This window comes from Lissotriton vulgaris, chromosome 12 (assembly GCF_964263255.1).
Source record: "Lissotriton vulgaris chromosome 12, aLisVul1.2, whole genome shotgun sequence".
NCBI classification, from domain to species: Eukaryota; Metazoa; Chordata; class Amphibia; order Caudata; family Salamandridae; genus Lissotriton; species Lissotriton vulgaris.
This window is the reverse complement of record NC_141700.1, coordinates 257,505,549-257,520,251: the sequence shown is the minus strand read 5'-3', so window position 1 is coordinate 257,520,251 and position 14,703 is coordinate 257,505,549. Positions and strand designations below refer to the sequence as shown.

The 14,703-nt window shown below is 41.4% G+C and overlaps 1 protein-coding gene across 1 annotated transcript in view; it reads left to right on the top strand.

Moving 5' to 3' along the window:
- The first annotated feature begins 8,059 nt into the window (after positions 1–8,059).
- Positions 8,060–14,703, top strand: part of CSNK2A2 (casein kinase 2 alpha 2) — a 364,482-nt gene continuing 357,838 nt past the window's right edge. Inside the window, exon 1 of the mRNA XM_086947793.1 lies at positions 8,060–8,428. Within this exon, the coding sequence (XP_086803919.1) occupies positions 8,325–8,428 (104 nt within the window). The 5' untranslated portion in view covers positions 8,060–8,324. The remainder of the gene's footprint in view (positions 8,429–14,703) is intronic.

Below are 14,703 nucleotides of genomic sequence, written 5' to 3'. Positions count from 1 at the left end.
GCAGGGAGGCTTGGGTGCCCCAAACATAAGATTCTACCATTGGGCATGTTTAATAACCCAGATGTCTATCTTATTCCAAGCTGGTGGTGGGGGGGGGAATCATTCCAGGGATCCAACTGATAATATGTATATTCCTCCCTCAATATATGAGCTTGTCATGGGGCAGGAAGCCGTGGGTGCCTTATTGAGAAAAAAGAGTCGCAGATTCTTTAAGAAAACTAGGCTCAAGACTATACTGGGAGCTTGGGACCTATGGAAAAGAGTTCAGAAATATCTGCAGATTTCCAGAATTAATAGACATTCACCACTTTGGAAATCAGGTTTCTTTCCGAACCTTAGTATGGATGGGGCATGGAAATACTGGGAGCAACACGGCATTCAGACGATAGGTGATATTATGTGCAGTGGTAAGCTGATGTCATTCGAAGCTATTCAACAGAAGTACGATCTATCTATAGGTCATAGCTTTAAGTATATCCAAATCGCACGAACTCTTAGAGCAGATGTAATTGCCACTTGCTCTTCTGCCCCTAACCCCATCCTCGATTATGTAGTGAACAATGGTGACAGGATAAGGGTAGTATATCAGGAGCTGTTGGGTAGGTTGCCTAATGACCTTGAGAAACATGAGGCAGCTTGGGCAACGAAACTACAGGACCCAGATGCAGACCTTGATAGAGCCCTATCCTTAGATAGGCAGGTACTTAGGTCCTCCAATTTGAAGGCGCAACATTTCATGACTGTCTTCAATCTATATTATACACCAGCTAAGCTACATGAGTGGGGGATAAGAGAAGACAGTAAATGTCCTAGATGTCAACAGGATTCGGCTGATCTGGTTCATATGTTCTCTCTCTGTGAAAAACTTGCCACAATTAAAACAGAGATAGAGAAATTTCTGGAGGGGCTGCTAGGCTCGAAGATCAGCCTATCCCCAACAGTTATGATACTTGGGATCGATGGCAGATTAGGGCTGAGTGGAAGGAGAGAGGCAGAGGCTTTAATCTTCTTAGCAGCAGCCGTTTTAAGAATCTTGATATCAGCTGCTTGGAAGGATCCCTCTCCCCCCACTTTCTCGATGTGGATGGCCAGATTCCTCACTATACATAACATAGAATCCTCTCTGTATTCTTATAAAGGTAAAAAATTGCGGGATTTCGGTCTTGAAATGTGGGCACCGGTGAAGGTATGGAGGGAGGGTATGTCTACTAACGGTGCTTTTATGTAACTTTTTTTACTATTTAGTCTGAATCTTGCCAACCTTTTTAAATAGTGGTATATATATATGTAAATAGGTATAAATTGATTTTTTTATCTTTTTATATGGATTAATTATTTTATATACCTTTATAAAGCTAGGCAATAACAATATTAAATATAAAGGCTGTATTGATGCATTAACGGGATGTTCTGGTATATGAATTTTTGTAATTTTCTGTCGGTGTATCATATTTGTATGTCTGTTTTTTATAAACTGTCAATTCTCAATAAAAAAAAAAAAATGAAATGTTCATAATTCTGCAATATTGGATCGTCACGAGAAACTAGAGGCATTGACCACGGCACCGCGTCTCCACTCAAGTACGATAAAACAAAGGCCACCTTAGACTGCGCATCTGGGAAAATTGAAGGACGACACATGAAATGCAAACTACACTGTGTGATGAATATCTGTGCCTTCTGTGGGTCCCCACTAAATCGCTCCGGAGGGGCTAATGGGATAACTGGAGATAAGGAAGGGATTACTTGTGTCGTCATTCTACTAGGATCTTCAGCGGAAGGATTCAATGTGTCTCGTCCTGAACAAAAGGGTTGTCTTAGTCTCTGAACCATTTCTGCCGTCTCTTTCCTAGAATTTACTACTTCTTGCCTAAGACTCTGGTTTTCCTCTCTTACTGCTATTAATTCCTTTTGTATAGTTTCTAACACCGTTCCTAAGGTCTGCAAATGTATTCCTTCTGCCGTCTCTGCTCAGGCGCAAGTATACCACTTGGGCACTTCACCCTGTCAAGACCTCTAAATGTCTTACCAAGAGCTTGCTCAGGAACAGAGATGCTGGTTCCCAACGCCCTCTAAAAGATGCCCCGGAGATCCAGTAACTTAGCTAGACTCCAAGACACTCTCAAGGGGGAAGGGAAAGTGGACACAATAACAAATCAAGAAGAGACTGGTCCTGAAACTCTGTCCTCTCTTTACTCGTCTACTTCTTCTTCAGTTCAGCAGAGCGTACTCTTCAGAGAGAATCTAAAATATAAATAACATAAATTGTCAACCTACTCTACTCTAGTTCTAAGTGTCTTAACCTATAACTACTTCTACCTACCCCTAGTTCCAGGACCTCTCTCCTCTATATTTCTATTTAGTTGCTTCTTCTGTTGTTGTATTACTGCGCCATGAGAGTTCACCTGCTAACACAAAGCTATTTTTAGTATTGAATCTAAAACTGTTGTTGCCTTTTTATCATTAATGGTTTCTTTCACTTACTTCTCTTATGGTGCTTGCCTCTCTGGTTATCTCTCTTGTAAAACATCTCAAAAACTAGCACTAGTCTTCCCTTGAATGGTACTGGTCTAATGCTTGTCTGTTTTATTCTTTTCCCTAGTTAATCGCAGATTCCATACTTCTGCTTTTTTCCTCAGGTAAGTATGAATTGTACTCAGCGTATCTTATTATTTCTAAATTCCTTGTCTTTACTTATTAATCTTGTTATTATATTTTTCTTTTGTTTTTTAGGTTAGAATTCTACCATTTAAATCTGGTAAGCATTTAGCAGAGTTTTCAAAAATATATACAATGTAATTTAACAGTTTACACTTTCTTCATAAATACAGATTTTTTCGATATCGTTGACTTAGCTCTGTCTTTTTTTCTTCGGTTGTAGGTGGCGCTGCGATAACATGAACTCCGTCTAATATTGTGACTGGGAAGCTCCGATAAATGCCAACCGTCCTGGTTCCTTTTCCACCTCTGTCAACTGTGAACGACAGCCCTAACTACTCTGACGATGCTGCGGCGAAAACCTCAGGACGAAAAACCCGGCGTGAGGTATTTCTCCGAACTAATTCTATTTTCTTGATGCATGCTCGGGAATCTTCTTCAGTGAAGTGCGCGTTTGTTCATGAGCGCGAGCTTCACACCAAACTCTGAAACACCTGTGGGTATGAAGACTAGACCGCCGCTAGAACTTAGAAGCGGCGGCCATCTTTGAGTTCCTATATCGGTTTAGCACCGTCCAGCCATTACTCTTTGGTTGTTTTCTCTGCATTTTGCCATGTTCGTCATAGATCTGTGGAGGTCTGACACTATACCATTCAACTGACTTTTCCCTTAGTTTCAGGAAGTCATTAGTGAATGACAAAATATCTTGTCTGGTCCATGGAACATGTACATATCCTTCTCTTGGAACCTCTCTCATCGGGCATTGCCTTTCTCTCTTTCTGGTTTCTCTCTGTAAATATTCAGATGCAGTTCGATTTGCCTGTGCCGCCTCCTTTTTCTTTGCCCACCTGTCCAAATCTCCCCATTTCTGTGAAATTGTCATTAATTCTTTAACCCGTAATTTTCTTCCAGACATATTCATATTTTCCAAATCGTTATCAGTAAAGTCTACTCTATATGGTTTCTGCAATACTTTTTAACTCCCTATTTCAATTCCCATTTCAGAGGCAATCTCCGTCAATTTTTCATTCCTTTGTTTTGCATTTCTAGTTATGCTTCTACATATGAACAGTAATTCTTCTTCACTGTACGTATTTAGCCTGAGTATTCCTACATTTCCAGCGTTCATTTCTTCCAAATCTACTTTTAATTTAAAAATGTCTAAAATCTTTGGTTGCTGATTCGGTTTGTCTATTCCATGTGCCCACCTTTCTAATTCTTCCAAAGATACTATTATGCCACTTTTGGTTCCCGTTGAGGTTTCTAATCGTATTTCTTTTGAACAACTAGGTGTAAATCTTTTCGGAGTTTGATTTATCTGTTCTCTTATTGGCAAATCCATTAGAGAAATTACTGATTCACATTCACAGACTTGATCTTCAATAATTATGTTCTCCTTTCTAGGTTCTATTATAGGAGTGGTCATAACAGGTGGTTTTGAACAACCTGCCTTATCTCCATAAAATGGAACAACCGGACCTATAGTCACTGGTATAGTCAAGGCTTCAGGGTGGGCACTCAATTGGGTTATTTTCTGTATTAATTCATTCATCTCTGTTTCTATTTATGGCTTCTCTTTCTTTTTCCTAGAGTACCCCTACAGTTATTAAATCATGGTTAACTTGAGGAACCAATGGGGTTTCTAGAGCGGGGGCACTTGGAGTAGTTCTACTGGGTCCCTCCTGATATGGTGGAGGATTATTTGTTAGTCCATCAACTCATCTTCTGATTCCCCACAGTGTGAAATTGTTAATTGTTTCGTTTTTCCTGTACACTTGCCTCCTGACTGTTCCTCTAACATTAATACAAGATACAGTCCGTCCTTAACCATTGCTTGTCTCCATTGTTTCGTCTGATCTTCATGTGACTCACGCATTCATTTAGGATGAAATCCTCTATAACTCCTAGAACTACTAGATCTATCTTGTTCGAAGGCCTCTGTTTCCCATTCTTCTAGAGCTTCATACTAGTTTAATCTGGGTCTGGGCTCTAATTCATTCATCCACATTCTTACATTTTGAAGAATTCTCCCATTAAACGTACCATTTTCTGGGAAACCTAGTATTCTGTCACTTTTGTTATACTCAACCCAATTTTCTAACCACACACAGGTATGGTAGCCTTTTTCCAGCATCATAAATGAGGCAGGAGTTTTAGGTGGTGGGATAAGAATTCCCTTCCCAGTTTTAGTAGGTTTATCTTTCTTAAAATCATTTTTGATTTTCTGCATAAGTGACATTTTTATTTTCTCTCCGTACATTTTTGGATAAAATCCTCTTATATATTTTTCTCTTGCAAAACCTAAATATCTTTTATCTGGGCGATTCCCTATCAATGTCGGATCGTATTTCCACATACAAACTCCACTATCTAGTACTATTACCGCTTCTATTTTGTTAACCAATTAGTCCTTTTGTTTACACTTAGGTTCCCCAATCCTGTTGCGGCTTTAATTCTTTAAACAAATCAAGCTCAAATTTACAAAATTCACGTTAGCCAATACTAGCGCGCCTCTATTGTGACTTCAGTTTCACTCCTTACTACTGACCCTTCCTTTACAAACCTTGAAAATGTACACGCCTGCTGTCTTAACCAATCCCAGCGTGGCACTGCAACAACTGACCCCTCCATTTCAACTCCCTGTCTTGTCACATACCCGCTGTCTCAACCAATCCCTCCCTTCACAAGTTAATATGAAAAACGTATTTTCCTTTAACCTTTCACCAACATTTTCATTAATAACAACATAAAAACATTTGCTACTCTGTTTCATTTAAACTAAAGAATGGTTGATTTATTTTGCTACGAGTAAAACATTCCGCTTACTCTTCATACACTGCGAGTAAAAGCTTCCGCTTACCGCTTACTCTTCACCAAGCTCTGAAGAACCTGCTACTCCTTTAGTGTTACCCTTTCTGGGTGATATAACACCAGAGCTTCACCAGCAGACTCGTTGCTAAAAATTGCTGTGACTTATTCACAAAACCTAATTACTATTTTAAAAAGACGAGTAACCTCACTGCAGTGTGGCTTCCATTCACCACCCGCTATACACTTTCCGGGAATTTCCAGACAACATGAAACAATATACAAACGGGTTTGTTAAAACATAAATAGATAACCAATAATCACCAAACTAATCAATAAATACCATAGCTCTGCTACCAGCAAACAGATCCAGCAGGTTACCAACCTGCGAAAAATCTATCACTATATATTCATCTGGGCGCATAAACACACTCACTCATATAGGCTAGTCAACACCGCTGGGGGTCAATTTTTTATAAGGGCTTAAATAGATCAATTCCTTATCATTTCTTTAATCTATCCCTGACCTTAAAGCCCTCCCTTTTCGTCAAGGAACATATTTAATTGAGTAGTTATTGATGATATGACATAGGTTCATTTACCTTTTATCTTATTAAAAAAATCACAGACTCAGGAAGTTTTTAAATGTTTATCTAATTATATCATATGAGCAAAACAAATTACAGTGATAACTACATCATATTCGAGGAAGTAAGATCATCAAATTTATTATTCAGTATTCTATTAAATGAGATTTCACAACAAGTACCTCAGGAAAGAGAGGATAGAGAGAGAGAGAAGTACATTGACACAAAACACAGAGATATATGTACCTTGGATTGCATGAAAATCAGACCCCTCTGGCCAAGAGTTAATGGGTCCCTTAGAAAGTTCAGGTGACATGGACCTCAGGACAGGTTCAGGACAGGATAGATGACCTCTTCTGGATTTCACGCCTGCGTCTCACCTCTCTCTGACACTAACTTTCTCCTCGATTCTTTCGCAATCTTCTTCTAATTCTATTACCTCCTCGATTCTTCCACGATCTTCTTTTACTTCTATTACCTTCTCGAGTCTCCCGTGATCTTCTTCTAATTATTACGCTTTAAAATTCTAAGTCTGCTTCTTCAGGTATTCGATCAGCATTCGGACAGCATCTCAGTCTCTCAACGTTCTTGCTGTGACTACCACACTGCCCCTACATAAATTACCTCAATGATACTTTCCTAATAACATATACCACCCCTAAAATGTTTCTACTTCATGAAACCCCTACTTCTGACTGGACAAGCTAAGGGTATGATCATCACACCATGCTAGGCTTTAATAATTTTTCTTTAGGTCATTGTTTTAAGTTCCCACCCATTAATTTGTTCTCCCATCTTTTATTTCCCAACTGTATTTGCAAACTTTATCAATAACAATGTATACATTTCACAGTTGTCCATTGAATCTCCAGAATGTTCAGCTGGTTCTCAGAACATGTACTGAGACCGTCCTTGGACGAGTTTCAAGACTTGTCGTCACTGTTTCGGAATTGTCATCTTTGTGCATGCGGCGGGAGGAACCACGTGGGTGGCGGACTTTAGCATCGTTCCGAGGCCAAAATAAGAACTAATAGAGAGGTCAAAAGAAAAGTAATTAATTTCATAATAAAATAATTTTACTGTATACCACCTATCTCTACTCTAATCCCATTTATTTATAAAGACTCTTCATGCATTAGCATTTAGTATATAACTCATTTTAGTTTCAGCAAAGCAGATGGTTAGCATGTGAGTTTCCAAGCGGCCATTTTAGAAGCTATTGCGCAGAAGCTGAAATTTTCCCCCAAGCGTAAAGATGTCATTCTGCGTAGATGCAGTTGACGCATGCGCAAAACAGTTTCCCGGGTTAGCAGCCATCTTTATTCACACTCGGGTTACTTGTTAGTAAAACACATAGGCAAGCTTCCTCTAGAAATATATGTAAAGTGGTGCATATTATTATCAAAATACATTGTTAATACTTTGTTATGGGTTCATATGAGAGGATTGCGTCGGAGCAAGTCTTTTTTATACAAGTCCTTGCTCCATCACTTGCAAAGCCCATACACGACAGTAACCCGATTAAGGCCTCAATAAAATTCAATGGGGGAAATATATGCTGCTGCCTGAGTAGTAATAAAAGGTAGTGCATAATATTAGCCTCCGTGCCTTTATTAAAATCATGATTTTCTACTCATTCCCAAATGTTGAAAATCTGCATTTCTTTCTAGAAATCGCCCACTTTTCTCATCTAAAATGTTGGCATGTATGTTATTTGCATATTAATACACAAGGACTCTCTTACATTCCAAAAGTCCTTTTAGCCACCACCCCTTAAATCTTTATTTCAAAGATGCCTTACATATGAAAAGCAGTCTTTCTTTCACCGACGCAGGCTTCGTGAATGATTGTCTTGTGACTAAGGAGGGTCAGCTCTAACCACGCTCTCGTGTACCACCGTCCTTTCCCTCAGCATTGAAGACGTTCCCCTGAGTTTCTGTTTTCCCGGCATTTACTACGTTACGCCACAGTCACAGTGCTGTTTCCACATCTTATCTCGAAGGCGCTCTTTCTTTTTCCCGTCTCGCTGGTCACCTCGTTCCTCCCGTCCGCCAGGTGGCGCGCTCTCGTTTCCGACTCGTTGGCCGCCGGCCACTCGCAGCCTGTGTTCCGGGTCCCTCCCTCCGCAGCACCGCCTGAAGCCCCCGGTGCCCCTCTCCCTCCCTGCCCGGCCTGGCCCTTCGCTGCCTCTTGCTGCTCCCCGCGCCGCTTCTGGGCCGCCTGCCCCTGCGCTCCTGCTCCCTCTTGCCACCGCGGGGAGCAGCCCCCGCCATGCCCGGCCCCGCAGCCGGGAGCAGGGCCCGGGTCTACGCCGAGGTGAACAGTCTGAGGAGCCGCGACTACTGGGATTACGAGGCGCACGTTCCGAGCTGGGGGTGAGATTCCAGCCCACATAGGCCCTCTGCGGCCATGGATATTGCTCTGTGTTTATCGGCGGTTGTAGAAATTGATACCTATCTACTGCACACTGGCAGGCTACCAATGTCAGAGATCGGAGGCGACGCTGATCACAGATAGGTTGTTAGTAGCTCCCTATACCACGGATCATACTATGGCAGACGGCAGCCTCCTACGATATCATTGATTTATATTGACCTTTTCTCCCATTAGCTACTATCAGTACTTGACGCGTGACGAATAACTAGAGATGTTTAAGCAAGTGGGGACCCCGAATATCTCAAAATGGTTCAATACTAGGTCATCGTGCAGCGATGGTTTTTGAGAGGACGTTGTATCGTGCTATCAATACGATTCTGCCAACTGTTGAGGTTTTGAACAGGGTTCTAGGATTTTTTGGGGGGATCGGGTTATGATATGTGATGGGATTGAGAGACGGCGTCCGCCTTCAATTTAGCGAATAGATGACAGGGCACATCACCTAACAAGCATTCTTTTAGGCATACAGGGGTACATTCATAATTTTTAATTAGTAGAAATGAAGAGTTTTCGGGATCGTGTAACCCAGTTTACAAGTTCCAGTATGTATCATATATAGATGATTGTGCCTAATTTAAATATTGCTGTGGAGACTTGTGCACGAAGGCAGGTTTTTTTTCGAAACAGGTTTTAAATAGCATTTCCTCGTTGCTGAAAATGTATTGCCATCCTTAACTCTTGACATACTTTAAAACAGTGAAGACATTTTACATCATGGCTTCCCAACCTACCTTGTACCACTACTCATCGCTCTGAAGTGGTCGAAAGGCAAGATTTGCAGCGCTTTTCTAAAACATCACATATCTTTATATTTCATGACCATGGTGAGTGGGAGAGCGAAACCTAAGCAATGAATGAAACGGTTTGTGCTCCCTTGACATAATGTTTAACACTAAAGACGACTCACATTTTTTCCCTGTCATAGTTCTCTTGTTTCCACAGCTGCATTGCAGTTACTTTCTTGCGTCTTGAAAACATTTTTGACGTCTCTGTGTTTGAGACAGATTCAAAATTCTGCTGTGTATGATCACTTGTTTTGTACTATGGAAATCACCAATAAAGACTGCTTTACCTGTTTCTTGTTTCAGACCTATTGTCTCCAGTACAGTGAATATATACATATTCTGAGATACAGTGACATATATCCATAATGTGGACCTTGGGCCAGCCCTTTGCTCTTGAGTGGATGTATTTTGTTGTCTCATCTTCTTGTTCAGTTTTTTCCCTTTCTATTCTCTCTTTGTTGGGTATCTGGAGTATGTCTTCTTTAATTCTTTACTGTGTTCTGAGTTGATGATTAGATGTATTAACCAATTGTTCAATTGTTTCAAATTGTTCAATTAGCTATCTATCTATATCTATATATATATATATATATATATATATATATCTATATATCAAAATTCAGTCACAGTCAGCTAAATCTCATGACTGGGAAACCTCTAAAAGTTGTCAGGATTGCGCCAGAGGCTAAAACTATACATAAATGACTTTTGCTCCCATCCTTCTTATGTCAATGGCATTTTCCACTGGATGATCTAGTCACTGTCAGATTACATGCCTTCCTCCACTGCTTGCATTTAGGGAGTAGCTTTTTCTTCTAGCACTCCATGGCAGTGCATGTGTAATATTGCCCTCTCTCATGTGCTGCTTCCACCTTCAAGTTCCCCTGCTGTCCATTTTGTTTCCCTCTCCCACTCACAGCTAGCTATTCCATTGTTTCCCCATCAAATCGGCTTTTCAGTATTCTTTTCGACGGCTTCGCTTTTTGCTTCATATTATATTTTTGCACATTTTGTTGTTCGTAATTTTCCACTCCAGGATGGCATCCGCCATTTTGGAGCATCATGATTGCACTCACATACCTGCGTGCCTACACAACATCACGCGACCATCTGTGATGATGCATTCACCTGCATACTTCATAACGCTTTTTTGTGTTTTTTTTTGTTCCTTTGTCATTATTGTTCACCTTTTGGCAAAAAACTATTTTTTTCTCTTTATTTCAAAAGCTGAACAGCATTGATAAAAAAACATAGGCAAACCACTAGTGTCTGCATTGAGAACCGTAAAGGTGAGATTTCTTGGCTTTGCCAATTCTTGTTTTGATGAGCGAGGACTGTTGCATATGTCTGTTGTATGCTGTCAAGCATCTTGGTGTTTAGGGTGTATAAACCAGACCACATTGCTCTGTGAGCTGTTTATAATCCTGGAGAATTATTCTTTTCTACTGCAAAGTTGGAGTTGATTTCTGCATTTTAGAATGCCGTTGTTTGTCGTATGTTTATCTTTTCAATCCAGTTGGCAGCTAAGTACATTTGTGCTATCAGTCATCGTTAACCCCTTCCGCGCTGATGACGAGCTGGGCTCGTCATGGCGTAGCCTCCTCGCACGCTGATGACGAGCCCAGCTCGTCACGTAACATGCGGTTTTAAAAATCTCAGCGTGCGAGCGGAATTCCGCTAGCGCGCATGAGGTTAAGGTCCTGTTTTGTTGGTTAATTTGGAATTCAGCAGTATTTTTCTGATGGATTATATTGTATCACAGTAGGCCCTATTGCTTTGACAAGTTCAAAAAGATTTATTGATTTAGGTTTCACATGAGTTCCACATTTTTAAAACAAGCAACTTTTCTAGAATTATTTAAAAGCTTTACAACATGCAAATGAATTCTCAGTAAGCATCAATACATTAATCCAGTTCATCAACTCTTTATATGTTATATTTAGGATGTAAAATAGATCTAACACAGTTGCATACTGCTGGGCGTATGAAAAGTATATGTCGGAAGTCTTGATTTCCACTTTGACTGAGGATACAATTTCCAGAATCATTGATAGAATTTGACCAATGACTTGTGTATGCGCGTAGAGGAAGAGCACCCAACCTAAGAGGATTACTCTCCTAACACTATGATCCTAGGTTAGGGATAATTACTTTTGCAGTTGCTTAAACTCTATAATATCCGAGAAAGATTTTATGTAACCGTAAATTTCAGAGAAAGTTTTATATCATTTAACATTTTTGCAGTTGGAGATGTATGAGAAGTTTAATCCTGGAATAGTTTTTTTTAAATAAAAAAAAAGGCTTAAGTTGTCCGGGGGTCCATGCTAACAGATATTGTATCTTGCAATCAAATACTTCTAGGACCAATTTTAAACTCCTAGTGAATGTATAAGGCAGGAGTTAGTAGCACATCCTTTTTCAGTTGATCTTAGAATCTTTTTTGTATGAAGTAGACTGTAAGCCCAACAGACTATATTTGCCTTTGCAATAACATAGGAACTTGAAAGTACAAATTCTGGCCACAGTGCATGTACAGGAATTGCTTGGCTTGCTGACGACAACTGTCCCAGAATCTTCCCTTCATATAAATCAAGGAAACCCCATTTACTAATAGGTGTACGTAGTATCAAATGTGTAAGAGTTGGGGGGGGGGGTCGTTACTCAATAAGTTTTTAAGAGGTGTTTAAAATGTCTCCTTCCAGATGGTTTATAAAAAGTGTATTTAAAGATTTATAACATCTATTTAAAATAATTGTTCCCTTTTGATCAGTTCATGTTCCTAAGCTTCGTTGCCCCCTCCAGCTTATATGTTGGGTGGTTTAATAACAAGCCACAGGGTTATCACTCTAAATACCTATGAGTCGGTTTTCTTTTTAAAAAAAAATCTTTTTATTGAACATGAAAATGATCGACATTGCGGTGTAGTTACAAAAGATAAGTGTGACAACGTAGGATGAGACATTTGATCACAGAGTACATTCAACTGAAAACACCAAGGATTACAGTACTTACAGCATTGTTGGTTCGTCAAAGGAAGGGACAACAGGCGGGACACATATATTCCCCCGGAAGGCATTCCATTTACTCCACACTGCCGCCCACTTTTTGGGGCATCCACGAGCAATGTACACTGTTCTTTCTCTGCTCATCCATCAGTCCATATCTGCCTTCCAGGCCTTTAATTTTGGCGATGCTTCTGCCCCCCCTAACTGTGCAATGTTTCTTTTCGCCACCATAAGACCTAGTTTAGCCCATAGTTTGTCTGTACTATTAAGGTTGGCGGGTTCCCATACATTTAGAAGGCATCTTTTGGCTTCGGGACGTATATCAACGTCTAGCACCTTGCTCATACAGTCAAGTATCTTCTTCCAGTATCTCTGAACACCCAGACATTACCATATTATGTGCATGAATGTGCCTACTTGACCACATTGTCTCCTACATTTCCCTTCTTCTACTCTTCCTATTTGAACCAATCTGGGCCCAGATTCTATGCAAGATTTTGAGTTGAACAAGGCGCAGTCTGGAAGAAATCACCACCTCTCGTGGGGAGGCCATTGCCTCCTGCCACTCCTCGTCATCTAGGACCAGCCCATCTCCCTCCCAGTGCTCTCTTGTCTGCCCGAGGGGGATTTGAAATGTTATTAATCAGCTTTTTGTAGGTCAGAGATATCGCTTTTTCTGGCAGGTACCGTCCAGTAATCTGTCCTCCAGTGGAGACGACTCTGGTGGAGAGGGGCCTGTTGTTAATTTTGACTTTAATGCGTGCCGGACTTGCAGGTATCTGAAATATTCTTTGCTTGCTAGTTTGTGTTCTCGTTGGAGCGACACGATTGTCACAACCTCGCCTTTATCCTATAAGTCTCCAATCTAAGAGCTCTCTATTAAGTCCCATTTGTCAAATCCCTTTGAGGTCCTCAACGTGCCCAGTTCTGAGTCCCACAAGGGGTTGGCTAGTTTGAGTTTCTGATCCATGACCAAGCTTCTGTTTGCCGCATGCCAGACCTGAACTGAGTGTTTGGTTGGTCCTGTTACGGGTTATCGTAGGGGTCTAGAGTAAATAGCCCTGTTTTAGTTGCCACCTGGCTGTAGCCATTTGTCCATTCTGTATCCAGGGTCGTCCCCCTGAAGATAAGTGCAGTGATTGATGGCAGCCAAGTGGGCGACCCAATAATATTTTTTGATATCAGGGAGTCCTATCTCCCCGTCATACAAACCTAGAACCAGTTTGTGCAATGCTATACGAGGTCTACCGTCCCACAGCAGTTCCCTCTGCAGGCTCTCTATTTCTTTAAAATATCTCGCTGGAACCAGTTCTGGGGAGTTATGTAAGGCATAAAGGAAGCGCGGCCATGACATTTTAAAGAACGCTGCTCTATCAAGTAGGGACAGCGGCAGCGCCTTCCACTACGTGATAACCCGCCTCAATCTCTGCATTGGAGGAAGCAGGTTGCGTTCGTATGGGAGTTTGGGGTCTGTGGAGACAAAGACTCACAAATATTTGAAGCCCTCCCTTGCTACCTGTATTGAACAACCCCTGGGCAGGGGAGGAGGATCTCCGTTGAGAACATATAACTGACTTACTCCAATTAATCGTGGGAGGCTTGGTGTAAAAGGATATCGTCCGCATATAGAGTGATGCAGTCCTTCCATCCCTCCGTCCACTTGAGCCCCCTTCTTATGGTTTAATTGCGGATCCATGCCCCCAAGGGCTCCAGGGACGGGGCGAAGAGTAAGGGTGAGAGCAGACAGTCCTGGCGAGTCCCACAACCCAGTTCGAAAACCTCAGATTTCTTGTTGTTAACTCTACTTGAGCCAGGGGGGCAGCTTAAGGGAGCTTCACCCACCCGATAAAAGTGGGACTGAAACCCATCTTTGCCAACATGGCGAAGAGGTATGGCCGTTCATTGGTGTCAAACCCCATTGTGGCGTCTGGTGAAACTACTACCGCATGTTCCTGAATCGTGTCGATTCTCCCCAGCACGCCATTTAACCTTCGCAAGTTTAGTGCTGTATTCCGATGGGGCATGAAGCCCGATTGGTCAGGGTGTACCAACTTACTAATAACTTGGGCCAGCCGGCACACCAGTACCGTAGCTAGCATTTTTGGCTTTGTGTTAAGTAAGGAGATGGCCCTGTAAGATAGGCATTTCCCCTGTGGCTGCCCCTCTTTGTATATGGTGATCAAAGTTGCAACCCTCTGGTCTTGTGGAAGCTGCCAGACTCTCCTCAAACATGGACCGTAGTCACGGGGCCAATTTATCCGGTTTTAACTTGTATAATTCAATAGGTAGACACTTAGGGTTCAGTTTCCCAGCCTTATCTCCCAGATCATACACTCTTCCTTCCTTCTCTTGCTAGAGTTTTGGCCATATCGGTAGCTATAGCTTTATATTCGTCTCTTTTTAGTTTTAAGGTGTGCACTCTCT